Source organism: Boleophthalmus pectinirostris, unplaced genomic scaffold (assembly GCF_026225935.1).
Source record: "Boleophthalmus pectinirostris isolate CB_2022bp ecotype Guang Dong unplaced genomic scaffold, ASM2622593v1 HiC_scaffold_2826, whole genome shotgun sequence".
In the NCBI taxonomy this organism is placed as follows: Eukaryota; Metazoa; Chordata; class Actinopteri; order Gobiiformes; family Gobiidae; genus Boleophthalmus; species Boleophthalmus pectinirostris.
Window position 1 is genome coordinate 323,360 of NW_026571291.1, and position 15,607 is coordinate 338,966.

The 15,607-nt window shown below is 41.3% G+C and overlaps 1 protein-coding gene across 1 annotated transcript in view; it reads right to left on the minus strand.

Moving 5' to 3' along the window:
• Positions 1–13,415, minus strand: part of pnpla3 (patatin-like phospholipase domain containing 3) — a 29,442-nt gene extending 16,027 nt beyond the window's left edge. Inside the window, exons 1-4 of the mRNA XM_055159997.1 lie at positions 13,101–13,415; positions 8,552–8,784; positions 7,131–7,196; positions 1,278–1,487 (exon numbers count right to left, since the gene is read on the minus strand). Of these exons, the coding sequence (XP_055015972.1) occupies positions 1,278–1,487; positions 7,131–7,196; positions 8,552–8,784; positions 13,101–13,287 (696 nt within the window). The 5' untranslated portion in view covers positions 13,288–13,415. The remainder of the gene's footprint in view (positions 1–1,277; positions 1,488–7,130; positions 7,197–8,551; positions 8,785–13,100) is intronic.
• Positions 13,416–15,607: the final 2,192 nt, after the last annotated feature.

Genomic DNA, 15,607 nt, shown 5'->3' on the forward strand with positions numbered 1-15,607 from the left:
TACACACAAGTACACACACACACACAAGTACACACACAAGTACACACAAGTACAAGTACACACAAGTACACACAAGTACACACACAAGTACACACAAGTACACACAAGTACACACACAAGTACACACAAGTACACACACAAGTACACACACAAGTACACACAAGTACACACAAGTACACACACAAGTACACACAAGTACACACACAAGTACACACAAGTACACACACAAGTACACACAAGTACACACAAGTACACACACAAGTACACACAAGTACACACACAAGTACACACACAAGTGCACACAAGTACACACACAAGTACACACACAAGTACACACAAGTACACATACAAGTACACACACAAGTACACACACAAGTACACACCAGTACACACAAGTACATACAAGTACACACAAGTACATACAAGTACACACAAGTACACACATGGAGGAGGAGGAGGAGTAGTAGTGGTGTCTGTAGTAGTAGTAGTAGTACTTGTAATGGTATCTGTTGTAGTAGTAGCAGTAGTAGTGGAAGCAGAAATAGTATCTGTAGTAGTAGTAGTACTAGTAGTAGTATTTGCAGTAGTAGTAGTAGTAGTAGTATTTGTAGTAGTATTTGCAGTAGTAGTAGTAGTAGTATTTGCAGTAGTAGTTGTATTTGTTGTTGTTGTTGTAGTGGTAGTAGTAGTATTTGCAGTAGTAGTAGTAGTAGTAGTAGTAGTAGTAGTAGTAGTAGTAGTATTTGCAGTAGTAGTAGTAGTAGTATTTGTAGTAGTATTTGTAGTACCTTTGGCTCTGGGGGGAACAGAGCTTTGCTGAGTCTGTACATGTTCCCCAGGTTCATCTGGATGCTGGTGTTGTAGTAGTTGTATTTGTTGTTGTTGTTGTAGTGGTAGTAGTAGTATTTGCAGTAGTAGTAGTAGTAGTATTTGTAGTAGTATTTGTAGTACCTTAGGCTCTGGGGGGAACAGAGCTTTGCTGAGTCTGTACATGTTCCCCAGGTTCATCTGGATGCTGGTGTTGTAGTAGTTGTATTTGTTGTTGTTGTTGTAGTGGTAGTAGTAGTATTTGCAGTAGTAGTAGTAGTAGTATTTGTAGTAGTATTTGTAGTACCTTTGGCTCTGGGGGGAACAGAGCTTTGCTGAGTCTGTACATGTTCCCCAGGTTCATCTGGATGCTGGTGTTGTAGTAGTTGTATTTGTTGTTGTTGTTGTAGTGGTAGTAGTAGTATTTGCAGTAGTAGTAGTAGTAGTATTTGTAGTAGTATTTGTAGTACCTTTGGCTCTGGGGGAAACAGAGCTTTGCTGAGTCTGTACATGTTCCCCAGGTTCATCTGGATGCTGGTGTTGGTGAAGCGGAGTTCGTGGAAGCTGGAGGACCCGTCTCGGGGGCAGATGTCGCTCTCTCCAGAGAACGGGGAGATGGTGATGGTGTTCTTCAACTCAGACTGCGGCAGGTTATCACTGATGCCCCCGTCCACGTACCTCTGCAGGGACCGACAGGGACCGACAGGGACCGACAGGTGAGGGAGAGACACAAGGCACAAAATATTAGGTCTGTATTTCATTAAATAAACCAAAGATCAAAGCTCCAAACTCTCTCTAGATGTTTTCAGGTCTGAACGGTGTCGGTTCCTGCACCAGTTCCTCTGGAACCAAAGTTCTCACTGGTGAACGACTCGTATACAAACCATTTACATGAACCCATGACACGTCATCGACAGAGGGAGTGGATTTACCACCAAATAAAAACAAGGCCACATGAAAACAGACGTCACAGGAGGAAAACAACAATCATGGATCAAATGATCAACACCAGTGAGAGTTTGTATTTATACAAGTCATTATTATTTATGTACCAAACTCTGACACAACATGGATCTGCTGTGGAGACGACGACAGCGACGCACAATACAAAAACTCGACTTGAAACTTTTCATTTCATACGTGATAGTTTCATTTGTTCTTTGTTTATTTTCTCGTGTGTGACCTGGATGAACCTGCTGACGTCTCTGTGTCGTCACAGTTCACTTAGAAAAAACAAGTTTTACTCGGTTCCTGTTGGGAACCAACTTTTCAGTTCCCAAACGCTCTGATTTCCAGCGTGAACATGAGTCGGTTCAAGATTAGGTGAGGGAACCTGCACTGGCACGATTCTCTGTCGGCCTGAAAACGTCTTCTGTGTATCAGACCCTAAACTGCACTCACAGACTCCACCTGCAGGGGGCGCTCAAAAAGTCCCTGGAAACAGTGTATTTATATAAAGAGTTTAATCTTAATCTGACTTTTTATCAGGAGATACCAAAAAATCTCAAATCTTCAGATCACTCTCTTCTTTCTGCTGTTGTCTCATTCAAACTCTGATCGTCTAAAGAACAGGATTAGTCTGGAGTGACCAGAATTTAAAAATAAAAAACTGTGAAATCCCTGGTTCATGGTGGTTGGTAATAATAAAACTGGTAAACAAGTGCGTAATTCAAGAAAACTGCTCTGCACTTAACGTGAGTCAGTTTAGTCACATTTTCTTTGAGTTATAGTTGTTTTTAAGCAGATTTTCTGTATTTTACCAAAACAAATGGGACAAAAAAATAAAAAATAGGGACATTTCTTTTATAAAACTGAGACAAATCAGTGGTTTTGTATAAAAAACTGGGACTGTTCCGGGGAAATATGGACGTCTTTTCACACTAGATTAGTCAGTCTGAAACACATTTTGGTCGAGCTGAATCATTTTAAAGTCTGAATATTTCCCATGTGTTTTTTTCCTGTACAGAGAGATTTTTTGAGCAGCTTTTTATGTCAAAATGAAGTATAAAAGTGTGACTCTTCTGTGTAAAAACTGAATCGTTAAACTTAATCTGTAAATGAACTTTGTCCTTCCTCTGATGAAGTCCACAGGAAAAAAGTATCGATCCTCCAAACTCAAACTCAACCGATAATCCATACAGGAAAAACAACATCGCAACACGGAGGTTTAGACCTGGGTCAGTCCTGGTTTAGTCCTGGTTCAGTCCTGGTTTAGACCTGGTTCAGTCCTGGTTCAGTCCTGGTTTAGTCCTGGTTTAGTCCTGGTTCAGTCCTGGTTTAGTCCTGGTTTAGTCCTGGTTTAGTCCTGGTTTAGTTCTTATTTAACAAAACCGTCTATTTTCAAACTGACCTAAATCGTGTGACCCAGTTGTTTTCAGATCCAGGATTAATCCAGATTATTTATTCAGTCTCATCAAACCAAATTCAAAGCAGCAGCAGCAGTAGTAGCAGTAGTAGTAGTAGTAGTAGTAGTAGTAGTAGTAGTAGTAGTAGTAGTAGTAGTAGTAGTAGTAGACTATATCAGGTCTATTCTTGGACTTGAGAGAGGGAAACCCTGAAACACGTGTGTCCACAAAGTTCGATTGAGCCACAGCTGCACTGAGCCTCGTGTGTGAACCTCCAGCTGCGGTCACCCCACAGTCTACAGGGGCGCAGCTTCAGACCCGTCCCCACAAACAGTCCTGGTTTAGTCCTGGTTTAGTCCTGGTTTAGTCCTGGTTTAGTCCTGGTTTAGTCCTGGTTTAGTCCTGGTTTAGACCTGGTTTAGTCCTGGTTGTGCAGGTCCAGAGTCCAGAGCGTCACATGTGCTCAGATAAAACCTGATCCTGACCACACAGAAAAATAAAACACGATAAAACCAACGACGTCTCCACGGAAACAATCAGGAACATCAGTCAGGAGCATCACTTTATCATTTTACACCACCATAATAAAAACCATCAGAATAATAAAAATAAAAATAACTGTGTCATTTGGTTTTCAAAATAAAACCAAAAATAAGAAAAAAAAAAAATATAAATAATATATATATATATATATATATATATATATATATATATATATATATTTTTTTTTTTTTTTTTTTTTTTTTTTTTTTCATTATTTGTCTCCAACACCAAAATGAAAAAAAATAAAAAAAATAAAAGATAATGATTTTTTTTTTATTTATTTATTTTTTTCAGTTTTTAATTTTGTGTTTACATGAAAAATTTAAAAAACAGATAATGGACTGAACTAGGACTAAACCAGGTCTAAACCAGGACTAAACCAGGTCTAAACCAGGACTAAACCAGGACTAAACCAGGTCTAAACCAGGACTAAACCAGGACTAAACCAGGACTAAACCAGGACTAAACCAGGTCTAAACCAGGACTAAACCAGGACTAAACCAGGTCTAAACCAGGACTAAACCAGGACTAAACCAGAACTAAACCAGAACTAAACCAGGACTAAACCAGGTCTAAACCAGGATTAAACCAGGTCAAAACCAGAACTAAACCAGGTCTAAAACAGGACTAAACCAGGTCTAAACTAGGTCTAAACCAGGTCTAAACCAGGTCTAAACCAGGACTAAATTAGAACTGAACCAGGTCTGAACCAGGACTAAATCAGAACTGAACCAGATCTAAACCAGGAGAAAATGGGACTTTTTATTTGAAAATGAAAACCTGTGTAAAAACGACTTTCTCGTTCCGATCCTGGTTTTCGTTTGGTTTTCGTTTGGATTTTCGTTTGGATTTCGTTTGGATTTCATTTGGATTTTGTTTGGTTTTCGTTTGGTTTTCCTTTGGTTTTTGTTTGGATTTCGTTTGGTTTCGTTTGGTTTTCGTTTGGTTTTCGTTTGGATTTCGTTTGGTTTTCGTTTGGTTTTCGTTTGGTTTTCGTTTGTTTTTTCATTTGGATTTCGTTTGAATTTCGTTTGGATTTCGTTTGGTTTTGGTTTGGTTTTCGTTTGGATTGTTTTTCGTTTGGTTTTTCGTTTGGTTTTTTCGTTTGGTTTTCGTTTGGATTTCGTTTGGTTTTTGTTTGTTTTTCGTTTGGATTTCGTTTGGTTTTCGTTTGGTTTTCGTGTCAGGTTTTGGATTCGGCCCTGGCCCCTGCTCTCCCTTTTATCGCGTGGGACTTTCACATTTGTTTTGCGGAGCCTCGTGAGACCGAGCTCAGAGTCCACGGAGCTGATATCTTCTGTTTATTTCAGACTAAAGGGACACACAGATAACACCAGGACCACGGCTAAAGATCCACTCTGTCACTTTTCCACAGGAGGGGCCTACTCGTCTCCATGGAGATGTTACTGCTTTTGCTTCGCCCAAAATCCAAATCTTCTTTAACCGCCAAAATCTGATCTTACAAGACCTAAAACCAACAAAAAAGCAGCAACTAATAAGTAAAAAATGTTAAAATAAATAGAAGAATGTTCCACAGTTTTCCACAGTTTTTGTGACACTTGTTTTGCTTCCACACATGGATTTATATTAAAGTATTTGACCAATCACGTTTCAGCATCATCTGTTGCCGGGCAGAGTCAAAGTCACAGAAGTCTAAATGTTGCTTCAACCAATCAGATTTTGAGTTGGTGTCGCCGGATTCAGAGCCGTGATTGGACAGAAAGAACCAGGACTAAACCAGGACTAAACCAGGACTAAACCAGGACTAAACCAGGTCTAAACCAGAACTAAAACGAGGATTAAACCAGGATTAAACCAGTACTAAACCAGGATTAAACCAGGTCTAAACCAGGACTAAACCAGGACTATACCAGGACTAAACCAGGACTAAACCAGAACTAAACCAGGACTAAACCAGGTCTAAATCAGGACTAAACCAGGACTAAATCTGGACTAAACCAGAATTAAACCAGGACTACACCAGGACTAAACCAGGTCTAAACCAGGTCTAAACCAGGTCTAAACCAGAACTAAACCACATCTAAACCAGGACTAAACCAGGACTAAACCAGGACTAAACCAGGTCTAAACCAGGACTTTTCTTGGACTTTAGAGACAGAACCCCAAGCCCGTGGAGCAGGGTGTCCGCAAAGTTTGGTCGAGCGTTTGCCCCTCGAGGTGGAGCTCTGTGCTGTTCTTTTTGCCCAAGGTCACCCGACGGTCTATACGGGCACACCTCCGGACCCGGGCTCACACTCAGTCCTGATGTAGTTCTGGTCTAGTCCTGGTTTAGATCTGTTTTAGTCCTGGTCCGTCATGTCGCAGGTCACTATAGGATGATTCCTGTTGTTCAACGGATTTTTGGAGTAATCAAAAAACATGATGTAGGATGTATGTTTAATGCCGTACTGTGGAACATTTCAGCCAAAGCAGCGGTTTTAGATCTTAGATGTTTAGATGTTTAGATCACCGTGTTCCTTTTACTGTTTTATACGTGTGAGTCTTTGCTCTCGGTGCTAAGTCGCTCCCCCTTCAGAGCACTACCACGACACACTCGGCTAATGAAACTCCCGCACGTCGCGTCAGGTTTGTCCAGTCGCTGTGTGCAGTTTTGTCTCATGTTTTTGTTTTAACAGAGAATTGTGGAGCGGGAGCCTGGGTGACAGGTTTGTGCAGTAACACAGTATTACAGTATCCCACGATATCAAAAAGTATCACTGGTATCAGTTTCATTACCGTCATAAAAAAAAAAAATCAGCAGCACAGGACCTAATATAATATTATCATTTATTGATACCTTAATTAGTTTGCTCAGCACAAATAAATGTGGTTGTATTTTCAATTTAATTCTATCATGATTTAAAACTAACAGTGTTTAAAATGTTTCTTTTAACTGTGCGGGGAGACGACGTTCGATTAGTTTCCGTTTTCACGTGACGCTCATAAGAGACCGAAATAAGACGACAAGTCCGACCACAAGAGAGTTGGTCCCAAAAAAAAATAAAAATACTAGTACTTCTACAATTTGGCATTCATGCATATTTTTGAAGAGAGAAAATAAAATACAGTGTTTTACAATTTACAGTAACAGTGTAACCAAACAAAAATACACTACCTACTGTGAGTAGTACAGTAGTTTTACAGTAGTAGTTTTACAGTTACAGTAGTTTTACAGTAGTTACAGTAGTTTTACAGTAGTTTTTGTGTAGTTACAGTAGTTACAGTTTTACAGTAGTTTTTGTGTAGTTACAGTAGTTTTACAGTAGTCTTTGTGTAGTTACAGTAGTTTTACAGTAGTGAGAGTGTAGTTACAGTAGTCTTTGTGTAGTTACAGTAGTTTTACAGTAGTGACAGTGTAGTTACAGTAGTTTTACAGTAGTTTTTGTGTAGTTACAGTAGTTTTACAGTAGTGAGAGTAAAAACAGAGTCACGTACCACTCCTCTGAATGAAGGGGGGATGAGGCCGCAGTAGATGGGGATGAAACAGCTGCAGACCAGAGCCTGAGACAGACAACAGGGTCAGATTAAACAGTATCACAGTGTTTGTCTAGTTTACTTTAAAGCCCCACTGCGGAACTTTAGCACAAGATGTTTTTTATCGCATGAAAATACACAGACAGATGCAGCTGACGTGCCATCTCCAGAAAGTTACAAAGTGATGCTTTAAATATTTGTCTTACTTTTGGCTGCTAGTTTAGCTTTGCTTTGGCTCAGTGTGACCTGTATGACCTGTAGGTGTCTCTGTATGACCTGTAGGTGTCTCTGTATGACCTGTAGGTGTCTCAGTGTGACCAGTGTGACCAGTGTGACCAGTGAGACCAGAGTGACCAGTGTGACCTGTAGGTGTCTCTGTATGACCTGTAGGTGTCTCAGTGTGACCAGTGTGACCAGTGTGACCAGTGTGACCAGTGTGACCAGTGTGACCTGTATGACCTGCAGGTGTCTCTGTATGACCTGTAGGTGTCTCAGTGTGACCAGTGTGACCAGTGTGACCAGTGTGACCTGTAGGTGTCTCAGTGTGACCAGTAGTGTGACCTGTAGGTGTCTCAGTGTGACCAGTGTGACCAGTGTGACCTGTAGGTGTCTCAGTGTGACCAGTGTGACCTGTGTGACCTGTATGACCTGTATGACCTGTGTGATCTGTCTGACCTGTGGGGGGCTCTGTATGACCTGTAGGTGTCTCTGTATGACCTGCAGGTGTCTCAGCGTCACCTGTATGACCTGTATGACCTGTATGACCTGTAGGTGTCTCTGTATGACCTGTAGGTGTCTCTGTATGACCTGTAGGTGTCTCTGTATGACCTGTATGACCTGTATGACCCGTATGACCTGTAGGTGTCTCTGTATGACCTGTAGGTGTCTCTGTATGACCTGTAGGTGTCTCTGACCTGTATGACCTGTATGACCTGTATGACTGTATGTCTGTATGACCTGTATGACCTGTAGGTGTCTCTGTATGACCTGTAGGTGTCTCTGTATGACCTGTAGGTGTCTCTGTATGACCTGTAGGTGTCTCTGTATGACCTGCAGGTGTCTCTGTATGACCTGTAGTGTCTCTGTATGACCTGTAGGTGTCTCTGTATGACCTGTATGTCTCTGTATGACCTGTAGTGTCTCTGTATGACCTGTAGGTGTCTCTGTATGACCTGTAGGTGTCTCTGTATGACCTGTATGACCTGTAGGTGTCTCTGTATGACCTGTAGGTGTCTCTGTATGACCTGCAGGTGTCTCTGTATGACCTGTATGACCCCTATGACCTGTAGGTGTCTCTGTATGACCTGTAGGTGTCTCTGTATGACCTGTATGACCTGTGTCTGTATGACCTGTATGACCTGCAGGCGTGTCAGGCGTCTCACCTGTATGAGCTCGTCCTTGGAGCTGAAGTGGGACACGAGCACGTTCTCTCCGTCGGAGACTCTGGTCAGGGACACGCAGAGGCGGCCGGACGCCTGGAGGTGGGCGTCTGCGGGCAGGTCCCGGCTCAGCCCGGAGCGGAGAACCTTCACCAGGTTGAAGGCCGGGTGCAGAGGGCCCAGGTTCCTCCGGCGAGCCTCTTTAGCCACGTCTATCACATCCTCACAACACTTAGCTGCAAAAACACACACAGAACACACACACACAAGTACGTCACACGCTTGTTTCTATGGAGACGACACCTGGAATGTTCCACAGTGTGACTTTAAACAGCTCAACTTTACATTTATTCAATCACAGGAGATTTTAACGCCCAAAAATACCTCGAAAAACAGACAAAGAATACTCCCTACAACATGTAACAGATAATACTCCCTACAACTGTACAACAACTCACCCTCATGTAACAGATAATACTCCCTACAACTGTACAACAACTCACCCTCATGTAAAAGATAATACTCCCTACAACTGTACAACAACTCACCCTCATGTAACAGATAATACTCCCTACAACTGTACAACTCACATTTATGTAACTGATAATACTCCCTACAACTGTACAACAACTCACCTTCATGTAACAGATAATACTCCCTACAACTGTACAACAACTCACCCTCATGTAACAGATAATACTCCCTACAACTGTACAACAACTCACATTTATGTAACTGATAATACTCCCTACAACTGTACAACAACTCACCCTCATGTAACAGATAATACTCCCTACAACTGTACAACAACTCACATTTATGTAACAGATAATACTCCCTACAACTGTACAACAACTCACCCTTATGCAACAGATAATACTCCCTACAACTGTACAACTCACCCTCATGTAACAGATAATACTCCCTACAACTGTACAACAACTCACCCTCATGTAACAGATAATACTCCCTACAACTGTACAACAACTCACCCTCATGCAACAGATAATACTCCCTACAACTGTATTGTTATGTAATATTTGTGTAATATTTGTGTAATATTTGTGTAATATTTGTGTAACGTTTTAGAGGCGGCTCAGTAGAACAGGACGTAAACAGGGGTGAGTTTTGTGCGATAATTCCGTATAAAAGTGGATTCTGTTCCGGAGCGTCTCGTGTGTTTGTTTCTTTATCTTTGTGAAGTAAAAACAGACGCTTCATTCAGTCGTTTATCTGTGACCTTTGACAACAACACACACTGACACACACACTGACACACACTAAAACACACACTGACACACACACTGACACACACACTGACACACAGACTAAAACACACAAGACAGAAGCTACAGAAGCAGGACAGAGGTTTTTAAACCAGAGTCACACACGAAAACTCAAACCTGATTCTGATTCTGATTCCACCGTGAAAATAAAATAAAAATCTCTTTCTTCAGACAAAATCCTGTGATTTTCCACTTTAGATGGAAGAATTTTATTTTCTGTTTTCTGTATATTTGTGTCTAAACCAGGACTAAACCAGGTCTAAACTAAACCAGGTCTAAACTAAACCAGGACTAAACCAGGTCTAAACTAAACCAGGACTAAACCAGGACTAAACCAGGACTCAACCAGGACTACACCAGGAATACCAGGTCTAAACCAGGACTAAACCAGGTCTAAACTAAACCAGGACTAAACCAGGTCTAAACTAAACCAGGACTAAACCAGGACTCAACCAGGACTACACCAGGACTAAACCAGGACTAAACCAGGTCTAAACCAGGACTAAACCAGGTCTAAACTAAACCAGGACTAAACCAGGACTAAACTAAACCAGGTCTAAACCAGGACTAAACCAGGACTCAACCAGGACTACACCAGGACTAAACCAGGACTAAACCAGGTCTAAACTAAACCAGGACTAAAACAGGACTAAACTAAACCAGGACTAAACTAGGACTGACCCAGGACTAAACCAGGTCTAAACAAGGACTAAACCAGGACTAAACCAGGACTAGACCAGGACTAGAAACCAGGACTGAACCAGGACTAAACCAGGACTAGACCAGGTCCAAACCAGGTCTAAACTAGGACTAGACCAGGACTAGACCAGGTCCAAACCAGGTCTAAACCAGGACTAAACCAGGACTAGACCAGGACTAGACCAGGTCAAACCAGGTCTAAACCAGGACTAAACCAGGTCTAAACCAGGACTATACCAGGACTAAACCAGGACTAAACCAGGACTAAACCAGGACTAAACCAGGACTAAACCAGGACTAGACCAGGACTAGACCAGGACTAAACCAGGACTAGACCAGGACTAAACCAGGTCTAAACCAGGACTAAACCAGGACTAAAGCAGGACTAGACCAGGACTAAACCAGGTCTAAACCAGGTCTAAACCAGGACTAGACCAGGACTAAACCAGGACTAAACCAGGACTAGACCAGGACTAGAGCAGGACTAAACCAGGACTAAACCAGGACTAAACCAGGACTAGACCAGGACTAGACCAGGACTAGACCAGGACTAAACCAGGACTAGAGCAGGACTAGAGCAGGACTAGACCAGGACTAAACCAGGTCTAAACCAGGGTTCTACTCTGTCTAGAAAATGGGACTTTTACTATTTACATCAAATTATTAAACGTTTTATTGTCTAAAAATCAGAAAATGCGCTGTTAGCATGCTAGTTCTTGTTAAGCAAATCTCCTAAAAGTTGTGAGAAGTTCGTGTAAACTCAGCTCTGAACGCACGACGGTAAAAAATCAAGTACGGCGCCTTTAAAGATGCACCGCGCAACTTTCCCGCTCGTCTCCATGGAGATGTCAGTGCTCTGGAATGTTCCGCAGTACGACATTAAACACGTCTAATCCAGCGTTTACACATCAGGGGCGTTTGTGTCGCTCAAAAATACAACAATTCTTCTTTTTAATCGGACTTAGACGGAACATTCTGGACAAGACAAGGCACTGACATCTCCATGGAGACGAGCAGGTGCAGGACACACTCTCTCTATGTCTCTGTCTCTTGGAAAAGTTCCGCAGTGCAGCTTTAAGCCACCGCAGGAAAAGTGAAATCCAAAACTAGAGAGACGTTCTGAAGGCGCGCTGAGTTTGAGGACATTATGTTCCGTTTGTTGAGGAGGAGGAGGATCTGAGGTGTGGGCATGACACTTTTCACCGTGTACAACAGAAAAAAGACAAAACTAACGAGGAATTCATCACATTTTAGTCAAGATTTAATTTTTTTTTACATTTTCGGTGTTAAATGTCGCACAAAACTGACTCGTGTGAGCTTTAAATCGTGTTCTAAAGTTAAAATTCCTTCTCAAAAACAGAGCTGAAGTTGTTTTGTTTCATTCACAAGTGTTTAAATAACTTTTTATATTAGTCTGTTAAAGTCAAAACGCTCTGTTCCACCTCGTGATGTCATGAAGTGGTAGTTTTGAAGTTAACAGCTTGTTTTTTTTACCTTTAATTCAGAAAAAATTAGCAGTGTTTTTTTCAGTCTGAGAGAAGAAAAAGACACAACTCCAGCTCTGTTTTTGAGGCGTAATATTTGATTTTGTTGACGCTTTTATCGACTCGAGACAAATCAGAACGACGGTGACCAGATTTTCAATAAATAAAACTGTAAATAAAAGTGAGAAAAGAGCGTGGAACTTTGCGGTGGAGTCTCGTGTCAGTGTCAGTCATGATCTGAGGAACTTCTGACACTGCATTTTTTTTATTTTTTTGTTTTGTGGTCATTCGCAAACACAGATTTATATATTTTGGCAGAAAAAAAAGACAATTTATGCTCCTGATTACTGTTGTCGGGGATCAAATGAGTCAAAAATTGAGATAGTCCTGCTTTAGACCTGTTGTAGTCCTGGTTTAGTTTGTCAAAAATATGGACATCTGGGACATTTCTTGTATAAAACTGGGATAAATCTGCTAGGACAGAGGACACAGGACTCAAAACTGGGACTGTAACAACTAGAATTTCCTAAAATGCAAGAAAAATACAAAATCTGAGGATGAACCAACATGAGGAAGTCACAGTTCCAGACCTACAAACAACAACGACACTGCCAATTTAAGTGTTTTTATGCATTCCCAGCTCCTTAACTAAGAATATTTTCTGTTTTAACTCAATTAACTATTACACTATGCATTTGTGACACTTTTATAACAAGTTTGCCATACTTTTTGCATTAATTTTTGCATTTTTAGTTGGAAAACCTCTCAAAAATTGTGAAATTGAGTTGTTTTGTTTCTCTTGCACGTGTGTGAGTAACCCTTTAGTACTATTATTATTATTACTAGTCTGTGTACATTTGCAAAGCTGCACCTCGTGACGTCATGAAGCTTGCATTTTCATAACAAATTACTTTTTACGTTACAGTTTTACGTCATTATTTTGTTTTTAAACTTTGTAAGATATAGTTTTGTTATTACAGCTCGTTATTACGCGTTTATTAGCACGACACTGACTGTTAATAATTAGTTTAGAATGTGTAATAATGCAGTTTTAGAGCCGGAGGTTTCAGCGGGGCGTCTTACCGATGCACGCCCGGCTCGCGAGCACAGAGGCGGTCAGGGCTCCGGCCGAGGCCCCGTAGATCTTGGTGGCTCCATGGACCAGGTACGGCGCTTTCTCCAGCAAACAGCTCGCTACGCCGATGTGGTAGATCCCCAGGAAGCCGCAGCCGGCGAAGGACAGGTTCCAGCCGCCGTTAAGGTCGAACATGGCGGGTCATGCCTCGGGTCCGGACGGCGGGGAGGAGCGGGAGAGCGCGGCCGGGAGAGGAGCTCGGAGGCCCGGGCAGAGAGGAGCGCGGAGGCCCGGGCAGAGAGGAGCGGAGAGAAGCTGCGGCGGTGACGGCGCGGCGGCAGAGCGGAGCCGCCGGAGCTTTAAGAGGCGCGGACAGAGAAGGGGGAGGAGCCACGAGACGCCTTCACGGACACACGGACAAAAACATTACACGGAAATGTTTATATTATTCTCTTATGACCTTAGTTACTCTGTTCAGCTATAAATTAACCCTTAATTAAGTAAGTACATAAGTAACTAAGTACATAAGTAAGTAAATACTTAAGTAAGTGAGTAAGTAAATAAGTAAGTAAGTAAATAAGTAAGTAAGTAACTAAGTACAGTAAGTAAGTAAGTAAATAAGTAATTTATTTATTTTATTTGAGACAGGGACAGTGCACAACTTTGACATTAACCTTAACAGGAGAGATGTTTGTACAGGTTGTAGCTCCTGTCGTCTCTGAGCAGATTTATTGATTGATTTGTATTTAACTGACCTTGACTATCAACTGTTCTTCCTGGAGACCGGGAGCATGTTTTTTGGGTTAATGGGGAAACCGGAGGAAACTCATCCAGACACAGGGAGAAACATGCAAACTCCACACAGAAAGGCCCGGGCGACCTGGGGATCAAACCCAGAACCTTCTTGTAGTGAGGCATGAGTGCTAAACACTCAGCCACCGTGCCACATAAGTAAGTAAATAAGTGAGTAAATAAGTAAGTAAATAAGTAAGTAAATAAGTGAGTAAATAAGTAAGTAAATAAGTAAGTAAATAAGTGAGTAAATAAGTAAGTAAATAAGTAAGTAAATAAGTAAGTAAATAAGTGAGTAAATAAGTGAGTAAATAAGTGAGTAAATAAGTGAGTAAATAAGTAAATAAGTAAGTAAGTAAATAAGTAAGTAAATAAGTGAGTAAATAATAAGTAAATAAGTGAGTAAATAAGTGAGTAAATAAGTGAGTAAATAAGTAAGTAAATAAGTGAGTAAATAAGTAAGTAATAAGTAAGTAAATAAGTGAGTAAATAAGTGAGTAGGTGAGTAGGTATGTAAATATGTTGTCTGCACGTGTAAGTCGTTCACTGTATAAAAGCTCGTTGTGTTAGATTAGAAGAGCAGGGGGTGGGATTAAATTTAAATTTAAATTTTTTTTCTTCCCTCCTGTTTGGGCAAATGTTTTGTTGTGGTTATTTCTGATTTATATGTAAGTTTCTTATTTGCCCAAAATAAATAAGAATCAAAAAAGTAAGTATTTTCAAGTTTTACGTAATGAACATTTACAAGAACACAGGAATTACACAGTCAAATAAAAACTTGTGTAAAACATCGTGTCTTGAGCTGTTTTTTAAAATAGTCTGTGCAGATCTGGGCATCGTGCAGCTTCGGGGCCACGTACGGAAATTTGATCGACTCTGAACAGCCCTTTAAAATCATGTTGAATTAAATTAAATTAACATTTTATAATTTTCCCTCATGCCTGGACTAAAGGTGACCAGACTTAACCCATCCCATCAGACCTCAGAAGCTCCGCAGGTCCGGGTCTGGTCAGGACTTGGATGGGAAACCAGTGGGAATTCCAGGAGCCACAGTGGGACGCCAGTGGAAAATAGAAAACTGTTGTTGTGTCCTTAGGCAAGACACTTCAGTAGCTCAGTTGGTAGAACATTCGCCCACTGGTCTGAAGGTTGGCGGTTAGAATCCAGCTCTCAAAATAAACATCGCGGGTTGAGCGTCAGATCCACTGACCCACAGGTTGTCGGTGTGATTCCAGCTCCAACAGATGAACACTGTCGTTGTGTCCTTGGGCAAGACACTTAACCCACCTCCCCCACAGTGTCTGCGTACACTGGGGTGTGAATGGTGAGTGGTTTCTTGTTGTAAAGGTCTTTTAGAGTCTTGAAGGTGGAAAAGCGCTGTAGAAAAATGTGACTATTTAATATTTCACATTCTGCAGAATTAAGTTCAGTATTTTGGCCTCCACAGTGAAAAAAAATTGCCCCCCCCCCAGGACCACAGCCTGAAAGCACAGCCATGTTTTAAATCAGGTCTTTGGGACCATCGAGACGCCCTGACCTGAGGACCTGAGGTGTGACCTGAGGTGTGGGGCACTTAAGGACCTTGATAAAAAAGACACTGGCACCACTGTAAAATTTTAAAGAAACAAAACCTATTTAATTTTGTACATTGTGCTGTAAAATCACAAATCACATTGTAAATATAAACATGTACATATCACGTACTTTGTTACGAAATATCCAG